The sequence below is a fragment of the Semicossyphus pulcher genome, unplaced genomic scaffold, assembly GCF_022749685.1.
Source record: "Semicossyphus pulcher isolate SPU_LCO1_2020_fin unplaced genomic scaffold, fSemPul1.0.p SCAF_7, whole genome shotgun sequence".
In the NCBI taxonomy this organism is placed as follows: Eukaryota; Metazoa; Chordata; class Actinopteri; order Labriformes; family Labridae; genus Semicossyphus; species Semicossyphus pulcher.
The window spans coordinates 20,101,047-20,127,453 of record NW_027211748.1 but is presented as its reverse complement, the minus strand read 5'-3'; the positions used below and the strand labels follow the sequence as shown (position 1 = coordinate 20,127,453).

Genomic DNA, 26,407 nt, shown 5'->3' with positions numbered 1-26,407 from the left:
TTTTTAATTTGGATTCAGCCACAACAATGTATAGGAAATTTCCTCTTTATTCTTGACTAGGCTTTTGGTTCATGAGGCATTTTGTTTACATGCCAAACATAGCGGGCGATTAAAGTCTGCATAGCAATAAGTGTTGTTAGTGCCAAATAGAAATGAACAACACCCAACCAGAATAAACCTGCAATGTGCTGGTTCAAGTTTGACGTGCACCTGGTTACACTTGTAACTGCACCCAACTGTGATGTCAACGTGTACTGACCACACCAAGCAGTGATGTCACAGTGTACTTAAAACACCCTGAGGAGTACATGTCCACATCGCTGCAGCAGAGTGAAATGAAATGAAAAAAAGGGATTTATTTATTTTGCTCCTTAAATTTTAACTGTTTTAATTTCTAATAAATACAGTGCATAATTTTGCATACAAGATACAAGATAACTGATATTATTGATAGGTGCACTGGATAAAGAAATCCAAACATTTGGAAAAAAAGGAAGACTGTTACAGATGATAAACATTGTGGGGATATCTGGGATCTTTCACTATTTTCAGTCACAACAAAAAAAAATTGACCTGAGAAAATATATTCTTATGTCATCAGTATTTCTATTTTTATGTTCACCATAAAGTATGAGTCAGTATGAGCTCACCTTGTGACTAGTTCAGGGTCCTGTAATAATTACTGTAGTTTTCTTTTTCTATTTTTGGAACTGCTTCCATCACATTTGGGTTTTTGTTGATATGCTGTTAACGCTTGTGAAACTGATGACTCAGAGTCACACCGGCTGGGAATCAAGTTTCTTCCACTCCCACAGAAACAGGTAAACCCCAGACTGGCCACGCCCCAACTCCCAGGTGAGACCTCAGCAATCACAAAGTCGGACAAAGGTTTCAGATCTCTCATCCTCTCCTACTGAAAAAAACAGGTGAGATAGTGGACTCCTGATTTTGCTTTTCTTCTCGGAACAATTCTCCGATGGAGTTTTAGTGACTGGGATGTTTTATGGAGCAGGAAGTCGTTTTATAGTGAGGAGCAAAGAGAAGCTCTCAGGGCGTGTTTAGGTTCGTTTAAGATGCTTTGTGCGACCTGTAACTAATGTTGCCTTTGGGTGGTGTCGGACATATTTGAACTACGTAATCTGGGGGTAAATAAACAGAGAAACATGGCAACAAGAGATAGAAAGTTTAGTAGTTGAGATGTATTGGCAATGAAGGAAGCTGCATTAACAGGGATTTGTACGTTTTGCTTTGCTTTAATGTAGGCTAATTAAATAATTGTTTATGCTTCATTTTTATGTGTAACATATTTTTGCATTTTGCCCACTATATTGTTTTCAAAGTCACATTGCAAATGCTTCCCTCTAACGCAAGGCATTGGTAGTTTGACATATTTCCTGATGAAACAGGATGTTAACACTAGGGCTGGTTATATAAAACGTATTTATACTAGTTCCAATATGATGTATGTGTTTAAGTTCTGAAATAGGAATGATACAATTTCTTTTTTGCTACTTTTGTTTGAAGAATATTCAATAAATGGTTCCAATTTTTATTTCATTTTGTTAAATAGGCCACATTTCTCAAATATAGCATTTTATAAATAAAACCGAGAGACATTTTTACATTGTCTTAAAATAATGCAAGAACTTGATCTAAATCTAAATCTTACCAAACAATAAAGTAAGATAAGAAGATATATAATCTTCAAATTTCAAAAGTAATTCATGTGCCATAGATGCTCAATGTTAAATAAATGTGCATATTGCACATAAAGAATAAAATAAATCATATATACATAGTTGGGGGAAAGAAATAGGAATAGAAATGAGGAATTTAGACATAGATAAAAAATTAAAGGGAAAATTAAAAGATATATTAATTTTTGTATTTTATCAGTACGATTATTTCATATTTAGAGAAAAAAATATAATGATATTTTTGTCGTAATGTGTGAGGAAATTATATACTATTCAGCAACAAGTATGCAAAGCCATTTTCATGCACCAATGTTATGTAAATAAATCCAAACCTAAACTGTAAATAACTAAAACAAACCAAAGCACTTGAGTCGGATGTGACCTAAGAACTGTGATTTCGGAGCTTCGGATAAGCTCCTGAACGCCTCGTGCGTGCAGATGTTGTTGTGCGGGTGTGGTGAAGTTTTAAAACTCTTGAGAATGTCGTGACAGTGAGGGAGCCGTCTCTGCTGTCTGCTTTGATATATTTTGGTTAAAACTGAATGTGAAGTTTCTCAGCAGCCCCTTCAAATCTCGGTAGGTGAAAGTCTGACATCAGCGTGTCTTAGATTCAGAGCTTTTGACGTTTATGATATATAATTGACCGTTCGTTTAATTGACGAGTGCATTTTAAGCTTTTTAACGGTTAGCTAGCGCGAGCTAAAAGTTTAAAGCCTGTAAGCTAACGTTAGAAACTGTAACTTAAAGCGGAGTTCGTTACACCCGGCTGACGTTAGTTTTAGGAAATGTGTACTGTGGTACTTCTCTAAATGCTCGTGTCGTGCCTGACCATTGCAACTGTGACATGTATTTCTTCCTGTATTCATACTTAGAGTTACTTGTTCTTCTGAATTACAAGTAGGTAATTTTTAGATAGGTAACTTTACTCAATCTCTACGGAGTCAGCAGTTAACTGCACACTGCTGGTAAAAAGTAAAACTGTCCGGTAAAAAATTGCAAGAAAATATGATGATATGCCTGTAAATATGATGGCTCAAATGAACTGCTAAGTACAGTATGATGCTGATACTGGAGTACTTTTGAATACATGTTTACCTTTCTGATTTGTGGCATTTAGGGCTTTAGCTAATAGTTATATATATTATTTTATTAAATTATGAATCACATTAGCTAAAAAAGTAATTTCTTAGTAATAAATGCTTTGCATACATTTCCCAAAATTCAAGAGGACACATTCAAATGTCTTGTATTGTTAAACCATCTTAACTGGTCTCGACTCAGGACCCACCACCTCCTCCTTAATGACAAGTAGCGACCCAAATTTCTTAAATCTTTCAACCAGTCAAATTTATTTAATGAAAAATTGAGTTTGAACCTGAGATGGAACAAAACATCACAGTATGTAAGCTTAACAGGATGATAGTTACGGGTGTGAATCTATCATTATGTCACATTTCGATTCAATATCGATTCTTAAGGTCATGACTTGACCCAAAATCGATTCTCAAATCAAACTGATTCCCGATTCACAACCACTTCCCCATTTGTTACAAAGGGGTGATTATTTCAGGATTTACCCCAGTCTGCTGTGTGCTAAGAAAACCGCAGTGGCAAATTAATATATGACATTAAAGCACAGTAAAACGTGTTCAAGATTAGGTAGCTTTTATATTTGATACAATAATGTAAGTGCAAACCTTAGACAAAAGATAATGTATTTTTGCTTAACTATCGATTATTTTCTGCACCCCTAATAATAGTCAACCAAAATGACCAGCAGGTCGCAGTGTGAGGAATATATTCTCTGTACAATTCATTCAATTAACCTTTTTTCAAAAGAAATAAATTAAAAAAGTGCGACATAAATGCAACTACTGTAGGGCTCATCAAGTTTCAAGAATGTAAAGTTAACTGTAGCTGGGATTACCCAATCAGTGTATGCATGGAGTGGGAATAAAGTACACTACTGTGACCCACTGAAAACAGCTCAGCGACCCACTTTTGGATCCCGAGCCACCAGTTGAGAACCATGGGTCTAAACAGTCATTAAAGAGCCAAATATTTTTATTTTACTATCACAGAAGACCACAATAATAAAAAATATTAAATTTGTTTTTAAACTTAAACCATAATCAATTACTCATGCAGTGTTCCCAGCTCAAGTTTTCTTTTGATATTCTGCTGGAGTAAGGGATCCACGAACTTGTTTGACCACTGATAAACAGAGAGATAACTTTGGATTTGCTGGCACATTGTAAACAGATATATGTAGGAGTAAGTTTGCAATAATTGCCCACTCAAGTCAGAGAAAAGAGAAAATAAATATAGGTGAGTCCTTGAATAGATCACTAAAAGGTTTAGAGGGTCACAAATTGCCCACAAGTCTGCTGACTCAGATTTACTGGAGTAGGTAATTCAGACTAATGAAACATAAAAGTAAACATACCCCCTACACCTTTAAAATTTTGTAATAGCAAGAATGGAGTACATGTTTAATATGTATTTAAACAACGCATGACTTGACATGGCATTCATGTTTTAGAGAAATAATTTGTCTTTTTGATATTAAAAACAAACCCCATGAAGAGACCAAAATCAGCAATAATTTATCATATTTAAAAACATCTGTGTATTGTATTTAAATGAGGTTTAAGTCAGATTGAACTTGAAAGTGGTCCCTGCATCTGGAACCATTGGATGATAAAAGTGATTGACATCTTAATAATTGAGACCAACTCTCAGCTGTCTATCAGCCCTGCCCTTGCATATATTACTGAGTTGAACATGTATACTTCAAAGTCTCTGATAAAGGCTCTATGCTTTAACACCTTAACATTTTACTATTGTGATGTGAACAAAATAATAATCACAATGTGATGTTTCTACTCTTTGAAAACTGGATCCTCTAAAAGATTGCAGCTCCTGCAAGTTTCTTGTCCTCCCAGAGGAAATTAGTGGTGCATTCAGTTGCTCCCTAACCGCTTGTAAAATTAAAAAAATTAAAAGACAAAGTCTTTTACCAGAAAAATGGCACAAGTTTTGAAAAGCAGTGGTAAACTGGGTCACGATATGACCCAGTTTACCACAACTCACTTTTTTTCAATACCTTAGAACGCTTTTACAAACTGCCTGAAGGAAACTTCTTACTGCTTTACGTAATCCCTGACTTAAGTGACTCTTCTTTTACTACCTGCCATGTGTTGTTTTTTATTATATGTGTGAAGTTTTTTTAAATGTGAAATCCATTGTAGTGTCGTCTTGATCAGTACTCCCTCTAAGTAGAGATCTTGTACCTCGAGGGCCTCTAGAGACAGTTTGACTTGTCAGAGCAGTAAAGGAACAGATGGATCAGTTACATTTAGGTTACAGAAAGCCCTGACAGCGTGCGCCACTGTCAGCATAAACTTCCACAATACTGGCAGCTACTGTTATTGCACATGTGCTTTTCGTCTTATGACATGTTAAAATATTTGCTCGTGAAAAGGTCTGAATACTACTACTGCATCTGTGGACAAAGCACTACGTCTCATCTTCTTATCTCTTTGCTGATCCTGTCCTGAACATGCATGTGTGGCTCTCTAACAAATTAATTTGCCCTACTTCCTTTTAAATATCTCATGTATTATTTACTGTGAAATTTGCAGAGAAAAGGTAAACAAAGGTTCCGTGTGCAAACTGTAAAGGGCTTTGTGTCGGTGGTAAAAGACATTCAAATTAACTATATATAAATAGTCAACCTTTCTTTGCCGATAGTCTTGTTTGCTTCTGTAGGTCATTGAGAAGCATCAGTTGTAATTTTAGTCAGTTTCATAACCAGTTAAAATCTCCTCACAGTACCTTTTATCCAGCAGGAATGCACAACCCCAGAGCGCTGTTTTTAACTGCTCACAGCTACAGGAAATTGTGGTGAAGGAGCTCGAGGACAGGGTCTTGTTAAATGAAAAACAAGCTTTAAATCTTAAATGCTCTCTCCTTCACGCTGCTTTCACCTCACATTGAATGAATGGTAAAGATGGAGAAGAGTCCCATGTTAAAGACTAAGAAGCTTTCACTTCCACAGACAACTTCACATAATGAGTTTGTGGTGTGATTCTTAAAAATACATATTTGTGTAGATAAAGATATTACCATCAATTTCAGTATTATTTGCTGGATATGTAGAAGTTTTTCAGAAATGACAGTTTCCCAGTTTTTATTACGACTTACAGTTCATGTAAAATTTATACTAGAGGTTTGTACAAAACTTTAATCTACAGTGATTTCTTGTAAAAACAGTATGCTTTATATACTGTAAGTAAGTAGTATGGAATTGGTACACATTCACTGACCTGTGAGGTATGCAGGCATTATCAGTGTTATTAAATACATCAGTTTTTCTTGGCATGTCGAAAAGGTTTTCTAGGAAGTTGGTGAAAGTCTCTTACTTCCCTCTGGTCCTGTTGCCATTTAAAGAGGCGTTCAAGGTGTACATGCTTTGATCACAAACCTGCTACTGGTCCTGTTTACACTTAATCTGTCTGTGTCACTCTTACAGACAGGATGGATATGATGAAGCCAGAAGTCAAAAAGAAACCCAAGCCGGTGAGAAAACAATCATCTAATGCACAGCACAGACTGAATATTGTAAAGTGTGTTTTGGAAAGCAAAACAAATTCAAATGTATCATATATAAAATACACTCATAAATGTGTCGTATTTTCTTCTGTGTCCTCAGCCTCAGCCTTTTCCAAAACCCTCTGAGGTACTGTAAACCCAACTTTGATAAGCTATGTGACAAAGTTTATTGTGTGTTTGTATGGTGGCATGAATAGTTTTTTTAATGTATGACTTCTGGATGTTATAGCCAAGTTTTTATTTTTGCAGGTGAAAAGAAATGACCAAGAGAAACCGAGTCCTTTGGTGCCTCAACGACCTGTAGACTCTGTAAGTCCTGCATCTTTATATCTTTGGTTGATACACACAGATCATCAAACTACATCGAAACGGCTTACCTGGAAAAGATACACCAGTAGTTTCTTTATACATGCTGTTAATCCTGCATTGCTCTGTGTACAATGCTAAGTTACGAAAAACAAAATGCTAATGTGGTTAGAAAATAAAGAGGACCTTTGTACCTTTTTAGAATATGAGCTTTGATTTGAAAAGAGGCTCAACTTTTTTAATAACAATGTCTTGTTTTGGATGCAGGAGCTGAGTCACACACAATTCAGGGTGAAAAGAGCAGCAAGAGCGATTAATGAGGTACGCACTGTATATGTGTATATGTTTGAGACATGAGACATTAAAGGTGGGCAGGGGACTATATGTGACATGCATGTGTGCATCAGGACCTCTACACCTTTACAAATGGAGTACTCCCCTTTGCTGCTAGGGGGAGAATAATTGTTAGTTGCAAAATACTGCAAAAACGCTCATATTTTGCAAGTCATGCATTGGCATTGCTTCTCAAAAACCCTCTTTATGAGTACTATGAAAATGATATTTAGCTACTGTTGTCTTCATAAACTTTGTACATTATGTTTTCCTGCTTTTTCCAACTGTATCAGGCAAATGGAAACTTGACACAAAGAGACACAAAAGAGAAATCATCTGAAACTCCAGTGGTTCCACTCAGACCTACAGAAAAGGTACAGTACACCCAAACAGTGCAGTCAGAATTCAGTTTCCTTACGGAAAATGTTTCTATAATTTCTTTTGTGAACATGTGTTTGTTTTGTGTCATAGAAATTCATGTCAATCTGAAACCTTTGTAGTCGGCAGTTTACTGTGAGAAGAGTTTACAGTAAAGAATCACCCGGAGCTACAGGAGGTTTCACGTTTCTTTCCTGTTCTTTGTTATTGTTCCCCTGGGGGCTTTTTCTGTATATGTGTAGGAACTAAACGCCATCACTAGGCACAGCCAACGCAAGAGGGAGCAAGCTGAGGACACGCAGGTAACATACACACACACACACACACACAATTGAATGTCATGTTCCTCCCTGCTTGTTTTTAAAAGTTGCTTCCTCTTCCTGATCAGAACTCCAGAGAAAATAACCAATCAGAAGTTGCTGGAGATGAAGCTGACTTCAAACAGGTATTTCAACTTTAAAAATGTAATAGCCGCCACCTCTGACCTAATTCATAGTCAGTATATAATATTTCCTCTTTATGCTTTGTTTGTTGTAGAGTAATCAGTCCGCTCTGACAGGGATGTTTAAGCGGAGCCAAAAAGAGAAACCGCCTACGTTCACTGTAAGAAAAGCACACTGTTAATTACATAGCAGGCATCAATAATTATTGATTTACTGTCATTTTGATGGGATTGAACTGGTTTATTGCTTTGGAGTAGGTGAGTTTTGTAGTTTTGTTTTCTTACATCTGAACACCTTTTGAGTAAATTATACCACCTTAACCCCTCAGAAGAAAAACAAGACACATTTTTGGGGACTTTTTATGACTTCTACTGAGTTAAGTTTGCTTAAATTAATGCGTACGTCTCTGTGGCTGATGCAGGCCTGTAAAAAGTCCATCCAATTATTTTCTTTGGACCAAATAATTATATAACCGGCCTTGCATGCTTGTCTACCTGTGTGAACTGTGTGCATGATTTGAGTCTTTCACAAGCTAAAGCTAGCAAGGTATTTGCACAAGAAGGGCAGAGAAAGGTTAGGTACAGTAGTTGGATATGATTAGCTATGACAAGGATGCACTGGGCTCCACACCCCAGTTGTCTCTCATGGACTGACCGGTAGTCAGGCAGAGCCAGTTTTCCTGTTTTGAGAAGTGGCATTGACATTTTTAAAGGTTATATGCCCTCAAAATTAAGCTTACTCTTGGGGTACTGCAAAATTGCCTTCACTAGAAACATCACTAAAAAGATATACAGTTAAGAACTTAAAATTCACATAGAAAATGAAGAATGAATAAAAAGTGTGTGTAAGTGTTTCACAAACTGACAGAGCCTCAGCTAAACAGGTTTGTTGTACAGACAGGTGTCATACAGGTGTGTGTGGGTGTGTACACACATGCAACATAAGTGCACCAGTAATTTACGTAAAACATACAATGTTTCCAGCACACTAGATTGAGTGTTAACTTGATTTTTTCTTTCCTCCTCAGAGTTATGTGATCCACGACCTCGACAAAAAGGAACAAACTGATGATGCCCCGGCTAAACAGGCTCCTGGCAGCAAACACGTACGGCTTTGTGTATTTGTGTTTGTTGGTTCATGCGTGTGTTACACTGTCAGTGCTGGAAGTATTGCCACAACAATAATAGTACATACAGAAACTTCATTGTGCAGTATGATAGTTTCTTACAGTGTTTTACATACACTTTTATTTTTGATGTGTTTTCGATTGATATTACTCTACTGTTTAGCATTTAAATCCGCAATACATCAATGTTCATGAGCTTCATCAGCCCTGTTTTCAGCTTTGTGACGATGCATTTTCCAGACAATCAAGCTGGAACAAACAATTTTAGCTTAAATTGACTTAAGAGTATAAGAAAACATAAAAGCACCAAAATAGGAGGGTTTATTTTCAATGGAAAAGAAGGGCATTAAAGATTTGTTATCTGAAAAGTCACTAAAATAGTCAGATAAATAAATATAGTGGAGTAGAAAGTACCATATTTGCCTCTGAGATACAGCAGAGTACAAGTGTAAAGGTGTATAAAATGGATAAACAGAAGTAAGGTGCAAGTACCTTGTAATCTTCACCTCTGTCCATTTTTTAATGTCAGCTGGTTTATGACATGTGACTGTGATTGACAGGTTGGTCTGAAGGAAAAATTGAAAGGTTTGCAAATCAAGTCGTCACCAAAGGTACGAGGCACCGTCTGGTGTGGTGTTTGTTGCTGGTGGTGGCTGCAGGGTTTTAAAGCTTCCACTCGTGACTTTCATAGGAAGTCATGTTGTTTTTGTGCTGCTGGTGATGGTGATTAAAAAAAGATATTCAAATGTGTTGGTGTGGTGGAAGAGATGCATTCTGATAACAAATGCTGCCTGGAGGAATCCATGTTTGTGTTTCGATCAGTTTTTGAATGAATGTTAAATAGAATAAGGAAGTGCGTCTCTGCACTAGAGATCTTAAACAACTAACATTTACTTTATTGCCATTCTACCGGGAACAGAGTAGAGCAAAGTGCCTGTATGTTTTTCTGACTGTCGGGGTGTCCTGCTGTTTTTGGGATTTATTGACCGTGACATGTCAGCAGTAAGATGAAAGGACTTTTTGTCATCTCTCTGCTGTTTACTCACTAATAAAGGCCTAAAGGGCTCCCCCAAAAATAGAGAGATTAACTCACTGTTCGTGTGGAAAAACCTGCCTCTTGAATCTTGACAAATGACATAATTGTATTATTAAGTGATGCATTCTGGGGTATTTTTTGCCTCTGTCCTGTTTTGTCTTTCAAATTATTTATTTTTTGGTTTAGTCTCACTTGTTTTCTATCAGAAATGTTTTTTTAAAATATTTTAAATTGTTGAATTTCACTTAACAGCAAAGTTATCTAAAATGTTGTAATATTGACCTTCAAGAAATCTTACGTTCCGCCTGAAATTCCACATCATTGTTTATTTAACCTGGTGTCTTCATAAATGAGCTGTAGATTTTAGACACGAGTTGCCACGTCACAGAAGGATGTTTAATCCTGAACAAAATGAGGATAATGATATTGTGCTGAAGGTTGTTGACTCTTCTCTCAGGCCAGCAGAGAGCCGAGTGCAGAACGACAGAGCGCGGAGGAAGCTGGCTCAGAAAAGGAACAACCTGCAGAAAAGAACAAGCAGGAAAAGAATGCAGAACCCAAACAAGTGAGAGAATAACAGTAACAGTACATTAAGATACAATGACCGCTTTGACTCCCCCTGGTACCGTTAACAAAGCACTTCTGTTTTTTTGCAAACAAAGAAAATCATTATACAGTCTTTGTTGTGCTGCATAAGTAAGTGAGCACAACAAAGAGGCATTTTCTTTTTTAAAATCTACAAATGAAAACCACCATTTATATTTCTTATTACTGCACAATATATACCTCAGAAATATGTTGTCTCTGGGGAAGCCACATGTATATTAAAAGCAATAATTTTTTTTTTTCATCGTTCCTTTAGGAAATTGGAGCTCTTCTTGCTGGAATGTTCCGGAAAACTCCCAAAGAGAGACCAACTTCTCCCGCTCTAACAGTACATTCAGCTCCTCTGCTCATTTTCTGGCCATTCAATTTACACCTCTAGTCTCTCATCGTCTTACTCATTGTTCTCCTCATTGGCAGGTCAGCAAAGCAGACAGTGATGCTGAAGAGACAGAAGAAGCAGAGGAGAAAAGCGTAAGTGTTGCACGTCACTACACGACCTGGCATATATTTTAGTTTTTTTATTTAGAATCCAAAAGTCTCCTGCTATGTTAGATCTGTTCGTGTTTGAACATCCAGCAGCTGTTATACAACTTGTGTGACTTGTGTGCCTCAAATACCTGTGAAGATAATTTAAAAGGTTGATTATTTTGGGGATAAATGAATACATTTTCAGCAGTTTTTTGTTGGTTATGTGTTTTGTGTATATGTAATTGCATTTTACAAACAAAGAAGAATCATCTTTATTGGCTGAACTGTACATTTCTTACAGGAAAGGGGAAACTTTTTCTCCGGCATCCTTAAAAAAACAAATAAAGCAACAGATGAGAATGAGGTGAGTGACAAAAATAGTTAAAAGAACTTGAATATAGTTAAAGGTTCATGTTTGTTTTTTTTAATCATATCCGTTGGTGTTTCAGGAGAATCTGAAAACACATGACAGTGAACTGTCTGCCAGCAGTGACAGTCTGTCTGAAAACAAGGTGAGCTGCTTTCTGTCACAGTAATCCTTAAGTTGTCTTTAGTTACATTGTACACACAGGCTTGTAGAAAGCCCTGAAAAAGGCCCCCCATTGACCTGCCCTTGACCAAAATAAATCTTCCATGACGAGCATATGTATGCTGTTGTTTCAGGTAAAAGGAGGAATATTCAGCGGGATGTTCAAGAAGTCTCCGAAACCATCAGAAGCTGCTGATGAGGTAATTAAGATGGAAAAAATACCTTAAACATAGCAGCTTTATGTCTTCAAACAAAAACTACAAATCTTTAGTGTAACCCCATGACTCGATGGTCATACTGAAGCAGGTCATTCTGTGTTTCAGGACCAGCAGTCTCTTCATGATGATCTGTCGGGCAGCAACGATAATCTGTCTGAAAACTCAAAGGTGAGCTCAGAGGTATTCAGCTGTGAAGTGACTGGATTATAACTGCGGCACTATCATTATTCCAATTATGTAACAGTAGCTGACAGTGTGAATTCATCTGTCTGATGTCACCAGGAAAAAGGAGGATTCTTCAGCGGGATCCTCCGAAAGTCTCCCAAGATTCCTGGAGAGGGAACATCGGAGCAGGTACATATTTCTGGTCAAAGATGTGTATGCTGTGAACCTATTAAAGAGATTGTTCACCGAGTTTCAGCTTAATCTCCATCTACCTGAGTAGGTGTATAGTATGGAAATTGCCTTTAGTTGTTGCCGTTGTCCTCTGTGTTGCTTGGGTGCAGCTGAAAAATGTGTTGTTCAGACCACCAGCTCTTTCATTTGAAAAAGTTAGTGGCCAGAAAGAACTACAGACTATTTCTGCTTGAATGTGTAGTCTTTGCCTGCATTTAACTGCTACGAAACTACACTACAAAGAGGAAAAATGGCATCCCAAAATATGAGTTCAGACGATGTTATATCAAGGATACATTTTACAGTCTTTTGGCTGACAGGATACTACGCTGTATTTATTCGTGCTGTCGGCACGGCTACAGTCAAGAGAACTCAGCTTTCTATACAGTATAGAAAACAGAGAAATTTTTGAATCCATTACAACTTTTACTTTTCTTTTTTTGATACATTGTCATTTATTGTGCATTTTTGTACTATCCTCACTATGTGGTTGCCTAAAACATATCTTTCTTATTGTCTAAATTGAACCTGAACACCAAACCAAACATGCTGCAGCTTTTAACTAACTGTGTGTATCATCGTTGATTGTCGAAATGTAAACCAATTAAAGATTATAACTATTTGTTTTCTTGTTTCAGGATAAACAGTTGCTGCAAACGGACCCATCAGACAGTAATGAGACTCTGTCTGAGAACAATCCCTCTAAAGTAAGAGACTGGAAGAAAATCTAGATCTTGAATGAATGAATGAATGAATGACACTTTTCAAGTAAATTTTCACTCTAATGCTCAAAATGTCATATTAGGAATGCAACGAGCATGAGCAAAAGTTATGGATGCCTAATGGTGCTTTATGTTTACCATTGTCACATTGTTTCCAGTATTTTTGAGAGAAATATATCTCATCCACACCAATTATAAAGATTTTTATCTGCCTTAACTCAAAACTGGTTAAGGTAGATAAAAACTACTGATCAGGAAGTTGAAAATAACATCCTGCTACAGAGAAGTGAGTTTATTAAAGTCCATGGGGCACACATAAGGGGAAAAAAAAGGAATTAAAATGTGACTATGGGGCTCTTCCAATCCATCAATCACACTGCAGTCCATTAAGCAAAAAGAAATAATACTTCTCCTTTTCTGACCCTACCACACCCCAAAATATGTTTATGTAAACATGTTAAAGTAGCTTAACACCAGAGGGAATCTTCTTGTCCAAAGCAATGAAATTAATTTCTTTATTTTCTTTCTGTAGCAGGAAAAAGGAAACGTTTTCAGTGGCATGTTCAAGAAATCCCCCAAACCGTCAGAAGGGCCGCGACTGGAGGAGGTAAAAATATCACTTTGCTGCTCTGTTATCAGATCTTTGCAGATGTAAACAAGATCCCATGATTATCTACTTCTACCTCTTTTTTTTTTCCGATATCCAGTTTCAATGTCAGGTTTGGTAACATTTTTGTTGTCTTTAGGGTGCAGAGTCTTTACACAGTGAGCTCTCTGCCAGCACTGACAGCCTGTCGGAGAACAAGGTGAGTCTTATAATGGATGTGACAGATCCTCCCACTGAAACTACATGAGTCACCATGACCAGAGCTAAAATATCTGTTACTCCGTGGGTGGAAGACAAGGTTCCTAATTTTGAAATTCGAGAAATAATGGGTCGGTATGCTTTAACATTGTGGCTGTCCTTTAGGAGAAAGGCGGTTTGTTCAGCGGGCTGCTCAGAAAGACTCCAAAGACATCTGGAGAGGTACAGCTTCTCAAACACAACAGTAGATTTCATGTGACACTGAACAGACTGTAAACTGTTACTGTATTATGCTGAAGTTTCAATTTGTCTCACAACAAAGGTACACGTCATGAGACCCAGAGGGTTTTAATATAAATAAGATATGATACAACTTTATTTATGGAAATTGCTGTGCAGTACTAACAAAGTAGAAAAGAGTGCATTTATAAACAAACATAAAAACAGATCAAAGGTCAAAGGTCAAAACAAAATCTACATAATGAATACAGTATAATTCATGTTACTGTTTGTCTTCCAAAGTGTTAAAATGCTGCAGTCCAGGAGGACAGACGTTACTTTTTATTTAAATATTTAAGCACGATTAATTTCTTGTATCTCTCCCTCTCTGTTGCTCTCTGTCTCTGACACTTTTAATTATTTTATAGGAGAATCTGTCGGCACAGAAAGAGCTTTCAGCCAGCAGTGACAGCCTGTCTGAGACAGCCAACACAAAGGTCAGTCATTGTCTGTTATTCACATTATTTGAAAGGGGTAGATGATGTATTTTTGATGACGTCTTCTTCCAGCTTCCATCGATAAATGATACCAAGAGTTTTTTGCACTAAACAGTTCAGCACATACCTCCTGAAATTTAACCCAAGGGGAAATCAGTAAAAAATGCGGCACAGAGGAGAAGATTCTGCCAGTTCATCATCTTTGTTTTGTAGGATAGTTTTACTAAAACGATAAAGTTGATTGGCAGATAACAATTTTACAACCACATAATCAATTAGCTGTTTAAAAGATTCAATTGTTTTCAAGCACAAAAGGCAAAAATATCTTGGATATCAGCTTCAATATTACCAAGTGTAAAGTATAAACTAAGTAACTTCATCTGTGTTTCAGGAGAAAGTAAATGCATTCAGTGGATTGTTCAAGAAGTCCAAACCCGCCGACAGTCCTCCCACAGAGGAAGTAAGAAGGCTCTTCTCCCATACGATCTCACCATTTGATCTAGAGTTTTGAGTTTGGATGAACTGTCAGGCTCATATGCTTGTGACCAGCGGGCTACTGGTTTGAATCCGAGTAAACCTGTTTCTGGTAAATGCAAGGTGTCCCCCCGGAAACAAAAACTCACCATCAAAATGGAACATCCCTAATTTATTTTCATTTCGTAGTGATCAGCCTAAACTGATGCTGACTCCAGTGACATCACTGGGGGCAGTTTCTCAGACTTTGTGCAGCTCCTTCTGGAGCCACAAAAGGCCTTACACAACTTTGCTCACATATACACTAATATTCTTAAACACAAACAGACTTTCATGTGTATACTGCTGATTGTAATTGATGAAATGTAAGAGGTTTGTAGTGTGCAATAGGTTCTAATTGTTTTGATCTTTTCTCAGGAAAAGCGGCTAAAAGACAACGAGCTGTCAGGCAGCAGTGAAGCTCTGTCTGAGAACAGCACTCAGGTGAGGTTTTTTCATGGATCATTTAGAGAAAGTCCTATAAAACGTGAGGGAAAAAAGAGAGAACTCATTGTGTGAATATGTTCGTTTTAGGAAAAAATCGGAATATTTGGTGGAATATTCAAGAAGGCTCAAAAACCTGCAGAAGGTGCTCAGTCGGAAGAGGTAAAAGTGTCATTTGTCAGGTTCATTTATCATAATATCCAACTCATTATCTTCTTATGTCTAAACCCAACATTTGAGGGATACTAATACGGCTTTTTTGATGATTTATACTGTTGGTTAAACCTTAAATCATCCTTTTACTTTTTACAGGACGAGTCATCTGACAAAGAGCTCTCAGCCAGTAATGACAACTCTGAGAACAAGCAGGTCAGTGAGTTTAAGTACAAGATGAGCCTTTTTAACAAACTCTCTCAGCTCGTCCTGAAGCCTTTTCTGTATCTGTTTCATCAGGAAAAAGCTGGCGGGTTGTTCAGCGGGCTCCGCAAAAAGACCCCCAAAGGAGAAAGGACAGAGTCACCGGTGAATGAGTGCTTCCTGGAAGAATATTGAGTTTCTAAACTAAAGCGCAATTTCACCTGTAGAAAACATAAATGTCCTTCTATGTTTCAGGAGACAGAGAAAGAGCTGTCGGCTAGCAATGACGACCTGGCTGAGAGTAATAACACTAAGGTGAGCACTGCTTTATAACATCACAGAAACTTGTAAATAAAATGTCTTGAGGAGGAAGTGTTCACTGACAAAGAATCATTTTCAGGAGAAAAATATTTTCAGCAACATGTTTAAGAAGCCGCAGAAACCAGCAGAGGGCGCTGCAGCAGACAAGGTACTGTAATAAGAATAACTGGTTTATATTAGACGTTAAATTTGCTGTTTTTTTGATGGGGATTAGATTTTGAATGTTACTGTTTTCTTCATTGATGTCAGAATCTGGAGGTGAAAAGTGAAAAGCAGTTATCTGGTAGCTGTGAGAATCTGTCTGACGCCACCGTCCCCAAGGTACCACCGTCTCTTAAAACCTCTTTCGTCAACATGAACTGAAACCCGAGCAGAGATAAGATTTTATGAGATGATTCATTGTTTGTCCTTCCCTGTTTTTGAGCCTGTTTTGCATTGCGGTCGGCTGCATTCAAATCTGAAAAAAAACCCAGTGTCATGTATTGTGTTAATACATGGCACCTCCTTCTTCACCACCTTTGTGCATTTCCTGAAAAGTTACCTTAATCCCTCATTATCGGTTTACATGTCATAACCTTTGAGATTACAAAAAGGTCGTATTCACTGTGAACTTGGGAAGAAGTTTAATATTGACTCTTGATTTATTTTAGTCATTGTCTTTGAATGTTTTCACTTCATTCACTCAAGAAATCTGTGTTTTAGGAGAAAAAAGGAGGGCTGGGCGGCATCTTCAAAAGATCATCCAGCATTGACAACCTGTTTGACGAGGTCACTGTCAACCACACACACTCAAAGCACCTCTGTCTTTACAGTCCTAGGCACCATTATTGTTACAGAAAACAAAAATGTTACTTTGACAGCTGTAAGTCCAAGGTTAACTACACAATCTGTAGCGTGTCTCAAGAGACTGCAACTTGATTTTCTTTAACGGTGTGCTGAAATTATCCCATCATTTGCCTTGAATGTAAAGAATAAACTGACTGTTACCTTTAAGACATGGTTAGCTATCATGCTGAGAGTAGTTCTAGATACGACTTGAGCCGACTATGGAGTCGTCACAAGCCAAGCGAGATAAGTGTTCTTAACTGTATTGTAACTCTTTCCATCTGTAACTGTGCACTCAACCTGCTTTTACACTCATCAGGAGAAAGGCGGGCTGTTCAGTGGACTCCGCAAGAAAGCACCCAAAGCATCTGGAGATGATGCAGCTGCAGAGGTGAGCTATTGTTTTGCATCACTGTCTGTGGTCGCTGTTGTTGTTCATATTTATTAGAGTCAGAATCAGCTTTATTGGCCAGGTTTGTATACATACAAGTAATTTGACTCTGGTTTAACTTTGCTCTCTATGAACAAGCATTTAACATTAAATATTAAATGTTATTAACTGTGTTTAAGGATAAGGACGAGCAGAAGGAGCTGACAGCAAGTAATGACAGTCTGTCTGAAACTGGAAACACCAAGGTACCGTGTTGACAAATGTTGGTTTTTGAACCAGAAAGGGAACGTCACCACTATAACATATTAATCAGTTCATTTACATGCACTTGGATACGGAGCAGAGGTTTTTTGAACAGTTAAATAACAAACTTTACATTATTTTTCAGTGTTTATATTTTCAGCCTGATCTTAAAAATGTATTCAATTCAAATAAACAGTTAACTATGACATGTAATACTCTTGATGTAGGTTTGACTGCTTCTTACACAGGTTGTGTCTCTAATCTCTGTTTTCAGGAGAAAAGTATTTTCAGTGGCATGTTTAAGAAAACTCCAAAAGCAGCAGAGGGCAACACAACAGATGATGTACAGTACTAACCCTTTAACATTACGTTTATACTTCAAACTTTGCATGCATGTCAGTGTTTTTAATCTTTTATTTTCTGTTGTGTTTGTGTTCAGGAATTAGACCCAAGTGAGGACAGGAAGTTATTTGGAAGTAATGAAAATCTGTTGGAAGCATCAACATCAAAGGTAGAATGTTGTCTGATCGTCTTTATTGAAACTCTGGTCCGTCTCAATAATTATTAATTAGAGAGTGAATGTTTCAGGAGAAGACGGGAGGACTGGCAGGGATCTTTAAAAAGTCTCCCAAACCATCTCCACGCTCCGTCGCTACGAAGGTAATGAAATTAACTCCTTTGTTTTTGTGTGGTATGTCAAACAAATTGGCTGTTAGGTTGCCGTGAAATGTATCATTTACATACCCATAGCTAGCTAAAACATTACTGACTGCTGACATAAAGTTCTTTCTTGTTTTCCAGGATCCTCTCAGGAACTCAAAGGAGCTGTACGGCAGCTGCGACAGCCTCACAGAAACAGCAGAGGTGAGAGCTACACGCAGTTTGTCGATGCACTTGGTAACTTGTTGAGCAATGTAATACTGTTGGCAACAGGGCCAGTGCACTTACCAGAAATCATTTGAAAACTTTTCAGGGACAGTAACCATCAGAACAAGAGTCCAAGGCCAAAAACACAAAAGCATTTCAGTCCAGTGAAGTTTTTGAATATTTAATTGAAGATTAGCTTTTTATTTTGTCATGAGGACAAATTTTTATGAAGTTAACTAGATTCTCTGCCAGCAAACATTAACAACAGAATTATCTAGACTTTTATAAATACTTTTAAACTTCTGAGTTAGGACTGCTTTATTACGGCAAAATATTTGAGTTAATATGGAGTTCAGGATTTTTTTATCTCAATCATCTGGGCTAAATTGAACTGAATTGAACAATCTTGCTTTTATTCATGCTGCATTCACATGGATTCAGGCTGATGGTAGATTGCAAACCTGCAAAAGAGGTGGTAGACAAGCAGCATCAATATTAATAGAATTGGATATAGCAAGGAGAAAACGTGGGAGACCTAGAGAACAACAATAATATTTGTTCTGGCTTAAAATGTGGGACAAAAGACAAAAAGCACAAGACAAAACTAGCATTATTGAAAAATGGAATGAGGCACAATGATCATTTTGTCTGGATTGTCTTATATTTGTAATCGTTACAAGACAAAATCGGAACTGAAAAAAATCTGATTAAAGAGCCTGAAAAAAGAGAATTAGGGTTAATTAATTATCGAACCAAAGTGTGCAGAGCGTTCCTTTCTCTAAATTCACTGCCAGGAAATATTTCAAATGTCATTCCTTTAACACAAACATCTGAACAAGTTGTTGACTGTGTTGAACCTCATTTCCTTCTTATAAGACAGTTCTTGTTTTTGTTTGTTTTTGTATTTTAAAGGATGAACTGACAGCCAGTAACGATAATCTTTCTGAGGGCACCACAAAGGTGAGATTCTGTTTGATTGAACCAGAATATTTTGCAGCTTTTGATTATTTTACTAAATGTTTATGTTTGTTTCTGTCAGGAGAGAAAAGGAGGGTTTGCCGGGAGGTTCAGGAGGAACAAAACTCTTGAACATCAGGTATGACATTATAAGCACTCATAAAATAGGCATAAAATGTGTTTTATTAGCATTTGTTTGAGCTGTACAATCAGTAGTTCCTGGAGCAATATATGTAGTAGTTAACAAGGGGAAAGAATATTCAGCAGTTTATAAACTCCTGGATCATGAATACATGCATTCCTTAAACAATTATCTCTACTATCTGTCTTCATGTGCAGGAAAGTGAGGACATGGAGCCACCAGAGGGAGGCGGGCTGAAACGCAGAAGAACCATCAAGAAAAAAAGACGAGTATGGAGTTGTTGTTCAATATAAGTGCACCACTAGGTGGTTTAAATGACTGTTTACTGTATCCAAACATGGCATCAAACCTTGAGATTATTTTTCTCTCAATACTCCAGCTTGACCTCTAACCTTGTGATGTCTCTCATCGAGCAACCCTCCTTTTCTTGTGTGTTTCTCAGGTTGTGTCATTCAGAGTGAAGAAAACTCTTCCCAAAATGCAGAAGGTACAAATTTATCTGGTGTCATTTAAAGACATGAACATGCTGAACATATTCCATTTTGTTTTATTTTTGATTGATTGACTTTACTTACAGTCCAAGTGTCTTATTGGGACTGCTTTTATTAGCTTGCAAGAGGCCTGGACAGTCTCAAAAATGCCTTGTCGCCTTTATAATTTATAATTCCTTAACTGGTTTACTGCTTTCTTATTCTCTTAAAGTTCTCAGATGAGCTTTTTGCTGAGTAAGTGACATTAATGGTTCGTTCTTTCCTCCACAGAATTCAGAGAAGATGCCTCTTATTGAAGAGGCTGTTGAGCTGCAGGACCTGAACCCAGCACCGGTTAGAATCATGATGTTATAAAGTAGATTAACAGAAGAAAAAAAAACATTTTAGTAGGTTAAACATTTCCAAAAAATGAGCCTTCATCATGACGCTAAACATCTATTTGATATTGTCTTGTTACATTAGCCTGTCGTTTATAGATATGACTTCTCATGAAATATTTATCCAATCCAGCAAGCAACAGTTAAATAAGTGAAAAGCAAAAGTCAGTCCTTGCTTGACAAAAAGAGACTAAGGTTCAGAAGCACATCTGAGAAAATCAAGGACGGATAAAATGTTTACGTGAATGAAAAGGGTATTAAATCTAAAATAATGTGCAGCTCCTTTTGTATATTTCAGAGCGGACAAAAAGAAAATGTTAGAAATACTGTATATTTCAGACAATCATGACCAGTGATAATCACGGGACAAAAAGACAGACATTAAGACATCTTAGTGTGTGATAGTGGTTACAGGAGTATAATAATAAATCCATTGTTTTTTTATCATGTCAAATGTGGAGAATTGGTGTCAGTATGATGCCAACACACAGAGAGAATGGTTGTGAATACAGTTTCCGATACCCTTTGTAACTCCTGTTTAAGACGAATTTTGTCACAAAGATGTTGTTTGGCTTGTTTTTGTAGGAGGGCTCAGTCGAGGTCGAGACTGTGGAGATGGCAGCTTACCCCACTGATCAAGACCGTCTGAAAGCTGAGGAGGTTTGTTTTTACCTTCACCTTCACACATGTTGCTATGTTTATTTGATCCAGCTTTTAAATGTATACAAAACACAGATTGTACAAATGTTTTATAAGATTTCTTCCTGATTAGTTCCTGACCAGCTGATGGATTTATTAGCAGTTCAAATTTTAAAAGGCCAGAGTTTTAAGAGTCCAGGGTTTGATTGACAGCTCTCACTCCCTTGTGTTTTTAAATGTTTTACTTCATATCTACAACTGAGACTCTAGTTTGTCTTTTCATTGAAACAAGTCTCTGTTTTCAGGAGCATGATGAGCTGATGGAGTGGTGGAACACAGTCAAAGGTTTGTGTGATTGTATTCCTTCATATTTGTTTTGTCTGTATTGGAGAATTACTACTGACACTTAAGAAAGAGTAAAAATAATAGTTTCTTTTATGTAAAGTCATTAAAAACCTGCACTTAAACAACATTGTTTGATATCATATCTATACATGTTAATAGTATAATGTCTGCTGCTGGTTTCCAGGTTGGGCAGAGTGGAATGAGACATCCAATTTCCAGGAAGAGGATGAGCAAATGTGAGTTTCTTTTCTAAAATAACTTTTGTTCTACTTTTACCCAGAAGATATTATTTTTTGCATACAGAGGACATTTTTTACAGTAGAATTATTTCTGTATTTAATTATGCTAATTGGTTACATTGCCCCTACTGGTTTTCTATCAAGCTTTAAGTTGGTAAATCCTGCAGAAGCCTTGTTGTTGAAGTTTAAAATGTGGGTTCCAAATGATAAATATATTACAAGCACCCAACGAACAAACCATCTCTCCTCTGTCTCTGCAGGGCGATAGAGCAGGCAGCTGATCGTGTCTACATGGCTGCCCGTCTGTTTGTGCGTCTCTTTAACCAGCGGGGGGCATCCTTACAGCATCGCATCCTGGAGCTTTTGGCCCTGGCTGACGCTGCAGATCAATTCCACAAGAAAACTGTGTCTATTGCAGTGGGTGGGGGGGTGGCCAGCGTCGCCGGCAGCGTGGCAACAATCACAGGGCTCATTCTGGCTCCGTTCACTTTCGGGGCATCGATTATTGTCACGGCAGTAGGGATAGGTGTAGCGACAGCGGGCAGCATCACCTCAGCGACAGCCAATATCACAGACACCGTTCACTCCAACATGGACCGAAAGAAGCTGGAGAAGATGATCCAAGGCTACCAGGAGGAGATCAAAGACATCAGGGAGATTTTGGAGTTCGTGCAGGTAAGGAGGATTGATTTGAAGTAGTTTTTCTCCTCGAAAGGTTTATCAAAGGTATTTTTTATTGTAATATAAACAAAGTGACCATATTTCAGTTTCATTAGTTCATAGTAAGTTAAGATCTTTACCTAGTTTAAGTCTCGTAGGCAAAAGCATAAAGCAATGAAAATGTTTAAAAATACGATAAAACAAAACTATAGTTGAATCATGTCAATTTAAAATGTTTTGTCATCTTCAAATAATATTTTGCGTCCATCAACTGATCAACTTAAATTACCTGTCAACTTTAAGTAAAGGTTTTTGTTTTATAAAATAAGGTCATTTTGCATCCAATTTTAAGTATAGTTGTGATAAATGAAGCTTTGCGTTAGTTCATGCAGGACACGGAAGTCATGATACACCTCAGCCTGCTGATTGAATCATTGTTCCTAATCAGTAACACACCAATCACAGCCGCTTCTTACAACAAGGCGGTCCCTTTAGATAAACTTCCTTCTTACTCATCCCTGCTACAACAATGCTGCACGCACACCACTGATGCTGCTGCTGCTGGCTAAAGAGCTGTCTTGATCCTTGCTTGTGTTGTATTGTCTCTCAGATGTATGTTGCTTTGGACAAAAGCATCTGCTAAATGAACTTGTAACATTGTAAGCCTTTTGCCTACTCTGTGTAGCCAGGGTTTTTTTTTTGCATTGCGCTCCCTGGAAAGCCATAGCATGCAACTGAAGAGTGGAGCCATCAGCGCCAAACATAACTATTTCCATTTTGCAATAAATGGTTAGATCTATGATGAGAGTGTTCCTGACTGAACTATAGTTAGACCTTTAATATGATAAAATGATTCTGTATGGCTGACTTTGTATTTTTCATCCTCGAAGATGGTCTACTTTTAAGAATGAATTGTTCTACTAAAAATATTTCGGATAAGAATAAGGTAATAATTTTAGAATATACATTATTTTATTCTCAGTTTTGTATTTGAAATAAACTTAATTCTAGTAAAACTGTAAAATAAAGCCACTAAATAAGTCATTTACAAATAGAAGGATTATCTTCAAATTAAGTGTTGTCCCTGCAAATACATATATTAATAAAGATATGTTTTTGATGTCTCTGTGTCTATTTTAGGCCGGTATGGACACCCTGCAGGAGTGGGACTTTGAGAAATACTCTGAGAGCGCTGCCAAAAAGGCTATGAACCACAACCTGAAGCATGTGATGAAGGAGGGCGGCCGTGCTGGGAAAGCCCTGATGATCAACACCGATAAGCTCATCAGCACAGTGCAGGTTTTAGGTGCTGCCGGCGGCGCTGCTAAAGCTGCCTCTGCCATCAGCGTCACCACAGGAGTCATGTCGGCCCTCTTCCTGGCGCTGGATGTTTTCTTCCTCGCCAAAGACTCCCACGAGCTCCGCAAGGGCGCCAAAACTAAGTTTGCCAGAAAGATTAGGGACGTGTGTAAAGAACTTCAGGACGGCCTCCTGGAGCTGAACAAGGTGAAGACGCAGCTGCAGAAGACCATGGATGGCATCGAGGTGGAGGAGTTCGAGGAGATTGAGGAAGTGGAGGTGGAAGTCGACGACGATTTCGAGTCGGATCCAAAGAAGCTGGCCGAGCTGGAGCAGGAGCTGGACCTCATGGAGGAGAAACTGGACAAGAGGGTCGAGGAGGAGCAGAAGAAAAAGAAAGAGATGGAGGAGGAGCAGAAGAAGAAGGAAGAGATGGAGGAGGAGCAGAAGAAAAAGAAAGAGATGGAGGAGGAGCAGAAGAAGATGAAAGAGATGGAGAAGGAACATCTGAAAAGCAAGAAGGAGAAAAAGGAGGAGGAGGAAGATAAGAAGGCAGAAGGCAAGGTGGAGTTAGAATTAGAGGAGACTTCTGATGAGATGAAGGAGCAGAAAAATGAGGCTGTCAAAGAGGAAGTTCCAAAAGAAAAATCTCAGAAAGGACAGAAGAAGGACAAGGAAACTGAGAACCGAATTACAGCAGGGAAAGAAAAACATGAGAGCAAGAGAGATAAGACCAAAGAGGACGAGGAGAAAGAGAAAACTAAAACTGGTAAAGAACATGACGAAACAAAGATCAGATCAGGCAATTCCAAACGAGAAAGTCAAAGTGAAGCATACTCTGAGAGAGTAAAGACAGAGAAGGGAAGCGAGAGGAAAAAGAGCAGCAAAGATGATGAAGAAGAGATAAAGCCTGAGTTGAAATCTGTGAATAAAGACAGTGGGAGTACGACAAGGAGGCATAGCAGCAGGAGTGACAAAGACGGACCCCACAGGAGAGAGAGAGCAAGCAAGCATGAAGCTAAAGACACCGATAGCAGCAGCAGCAGGACGGAGAGCTGGAGGAGGACAGAGGAGGAGAGAGGAGTGAGGGACTGGAGAGCCGAGGTGACAAAAAGTAGAGAAGAGAAGAGAGAGACGGAGAAAGAAGCAAAAAGGGAGGATCACTTGAAGAGAGAGTCGCATCGAAGCCACGAGACGGCATCATCGAGGAGGGAGCACTCGGAGAGAGAGTGGAGGAGCGGCAGAGAGGAGCCCGGCTCAAAGAGGAGTCACCACAGGAGAGGGTCAGATGACCAGAAGGAGAGGGGAGAAGACAAGCGAGGGAGCAGGATTGATAGTGCGAGAAGGAAGTTTGAGAGAGCGGGGGATGAAGGGAGGGAAGAAGAGAAGGAGGAGGAGAAGGTGAAGAGGAGAGAGGACAGGGAGAGGAGAGGGAGTGAGAGAGACAGAGAGCATAGACACAGCCATCGGGGATCTCGGTCACGAACAAACGCGCTGATGGAAGACGGATTGTATATTTAGTCTTACACTAAGAAGCAGTTATCACAACAAAGGGTTAAACATTTAAAGTCCAACTGAAGTGAACGATAGGGAGCTGCAGGGACGAGTCCTGACACCTGGAACTGACATCTTTTTGCACCTCAGGGACCCTAATGCTGAAGTCAGTAGGTTTGTATTGTACGATGCCTGATATACAGACACTTCAGAGGTTGTTTGGGTCATTAAAGTTGAAATCTAAAGCCTGATTTATACTTGTGTGTTCAAGTTACACAGAGGCTGTTCCATAGCCTGGGTAAGGAGCCTGTGCTGTTGTGAGCATTTATACTTGTGACCTCGCACGGAAGCTACCAAAAGGACCAATCACAGCTGTTGCAATCTGTGTATCTGCAAAGTGTCGTTACATGTACGGGGAGACTCACATTGAAATCAGAGCTTCTTCGTGCAATCATCAAAAATGCAATGTTAACTCTCATTGGCTGTTTATCAAGGCGCCCAGGGATACGCTGACAACAATGGGCCCGCCAAAATGACATAATTCCTGCAGCACTCTTTGACGGCGACCTTACAATAATATAGCCAATCAAATCTTGCATAAAGCAGTGACGTTAAGCTGCATATACTGACAGGGTCTTTACTACCACTATCACGAGTACTACCACTACAAACCAAATAATTAGCGACAGTTAGAGTCTGACATTTTTTACTTTTTAAAGCTGAAGCTCTTTTTTTTCTGGAAGAGGCTGCTAGTATGTTGTTATGTTGTAAATGCTTTATAATTGTGATTTATTGATGTGATAGATATAACACCTTTTAAATATATATTCAAAACCTGAACATGTGTTTGTGAAACATGTTCTTACATGGTGTCTGTTACTATCTATAGTCCTGGTGTTTCAGGGTAAAACTGGGTTGGCTGTTTAAATCCATAATGTGCCTTTGTTACAGACGTACTGTGTGTGTTTTGTGTTGAGTGGTGCTTTTATTCCACTCAAAAGAACAATGTGTGCGTCCCCTGGGAAATGTACGAAGATAATAATGATAGTTATTGTAATTATATGCTCTTTTTTTCCCTTAAAGATCCGCTGTTACTGACCATTTTACACTCAGTGCACTTTAACCTGCTGTTATCTTTCTCATGTCCTTCATGCAATCGCTTTATGTTTCTGGAATTTTGTGCCATGGCTCGATTTGTCCGTTGTCTGATATTTTTCTATTTTGACTGTATGTATTTTTATAAATATTCTTTTCTATGGTGCTGGTTTCTTATTGATCAAATAAATTATTAGAGATATTGGAACGTAAAGCTGTTTGGGCTCTTTTACTTCTGCTCCTTTTTGTTACAATATTTATGTTTAAATCTTAGATGTCGCAATATATAGCTGTTTGCATTCCTACAATAGATAG

At 38.2% G+C, this 26,407-nt stretch overlaps 1 protein-coding gene across 1 annotated transcript; it reads left to right on the top strand.

Annotated features, from left to right (window-relative positions):
* The first annotated feature begins 865 nt into the window (after positions 1 to 865).
* LOC138611574 (calponin homology domain-containing protein DDB_G0272472-like) lies at positions 866 to 26,295 on the top strand. Its single transcript, XM_069684753.1, has 49 exons — positions 866 to 926; positions 6,232 to 6,278; positions 6,412 to 6,438; positions 6,561 to 6,620; positions 6,885 to 6,938; positions 7,244 to 7,324; positions 7,571 to 7,630; positions 7,717 to 7,773; positions 7,866 to 7,931; positions 8,799 to 8,876; positions 9,458 to 9,508; positions 10,391 to 10,498; positions 10,796 to 10,867; positions 10,957 to 11,010; positions 11,309 to 11,371; positions 11,457 to 11,519; positions 11,671 to 11,736; positions 11,860 to 11,922; positions 12,037 to 12,108; positions 12,789 to 12,857; positions 13,405 to 13,479; positions 13,619 to 13,678; positions 13,843 to 13,899; positions 14,325 to 14,393; positions 14,785 to 14,853; positions 15,285 to 15,350; positions 15,441 to 15,512; positions 15,663 to 15,719; positions 15,804 to 15,872; positions 15,963 to 16,022; positions 16,108 to 16,176; positions 16,278 to 16,349; positions 16,731 to 16,796; positions 17,173 to 17,244; positions 17,424 to 17,489; positions 17,762 to 17,830; positions 17,927 to 17,998; positions 18,076 to 18,147; positions 18,289 to 18,351; positions 19,267 to 19,314; positions 19,394 to 19,450; positions 19,651 to 19,722; positions 19,896 to 19,940; positions 20,215 to 20,277; positions 20,907 to 20,981; positions 21,266 to 21,305; positions 21,490 to 21,541; positions 21,805 to 22,219; positions 23,345 to 26,295. The coding sequence occupies exons 2-49, from the start codon at positions 6,237 to 6,239 to the stop codon at positions 25,022 to 25,024; spliced, it is 5,028 nt and encodes a 1,675-aa protein (XP_069540854.1). The 5' UTR covers positions 866 to 926; positions 6,232 to 6,236; the 3' UTR covers positions 25,025 to 26,295.
* The last annotated feature ends 112 nt before the right edge of the window (positions 26,296 to 26,407 follow it).

Bases quoted from the DNA above. Each gene is read 5' to 3' on its own strand.
- LOC138611574 (XM_069684753.1), top strand. From the start codon at position 6,237: ATGGATATGATGAAGCCAGAAGTCAAAAAGAAACCCAAGCCG. The intron at 20,982-21,265 runs GTTTGTTTTTAC...CTCTGTTTTCAG, and splicing joins ACCGTCTGAAAGCTGAGGAG to GAGCATGATGAGCTGATGGA. The intron at 21,542-21,804 runs GTGAGTTTCTTT...CTGTCTCTGCAG, and splicing joins CAGGAAGAGGATGAGCAAAT to GGCGATAGAGCAGGCAGCTG.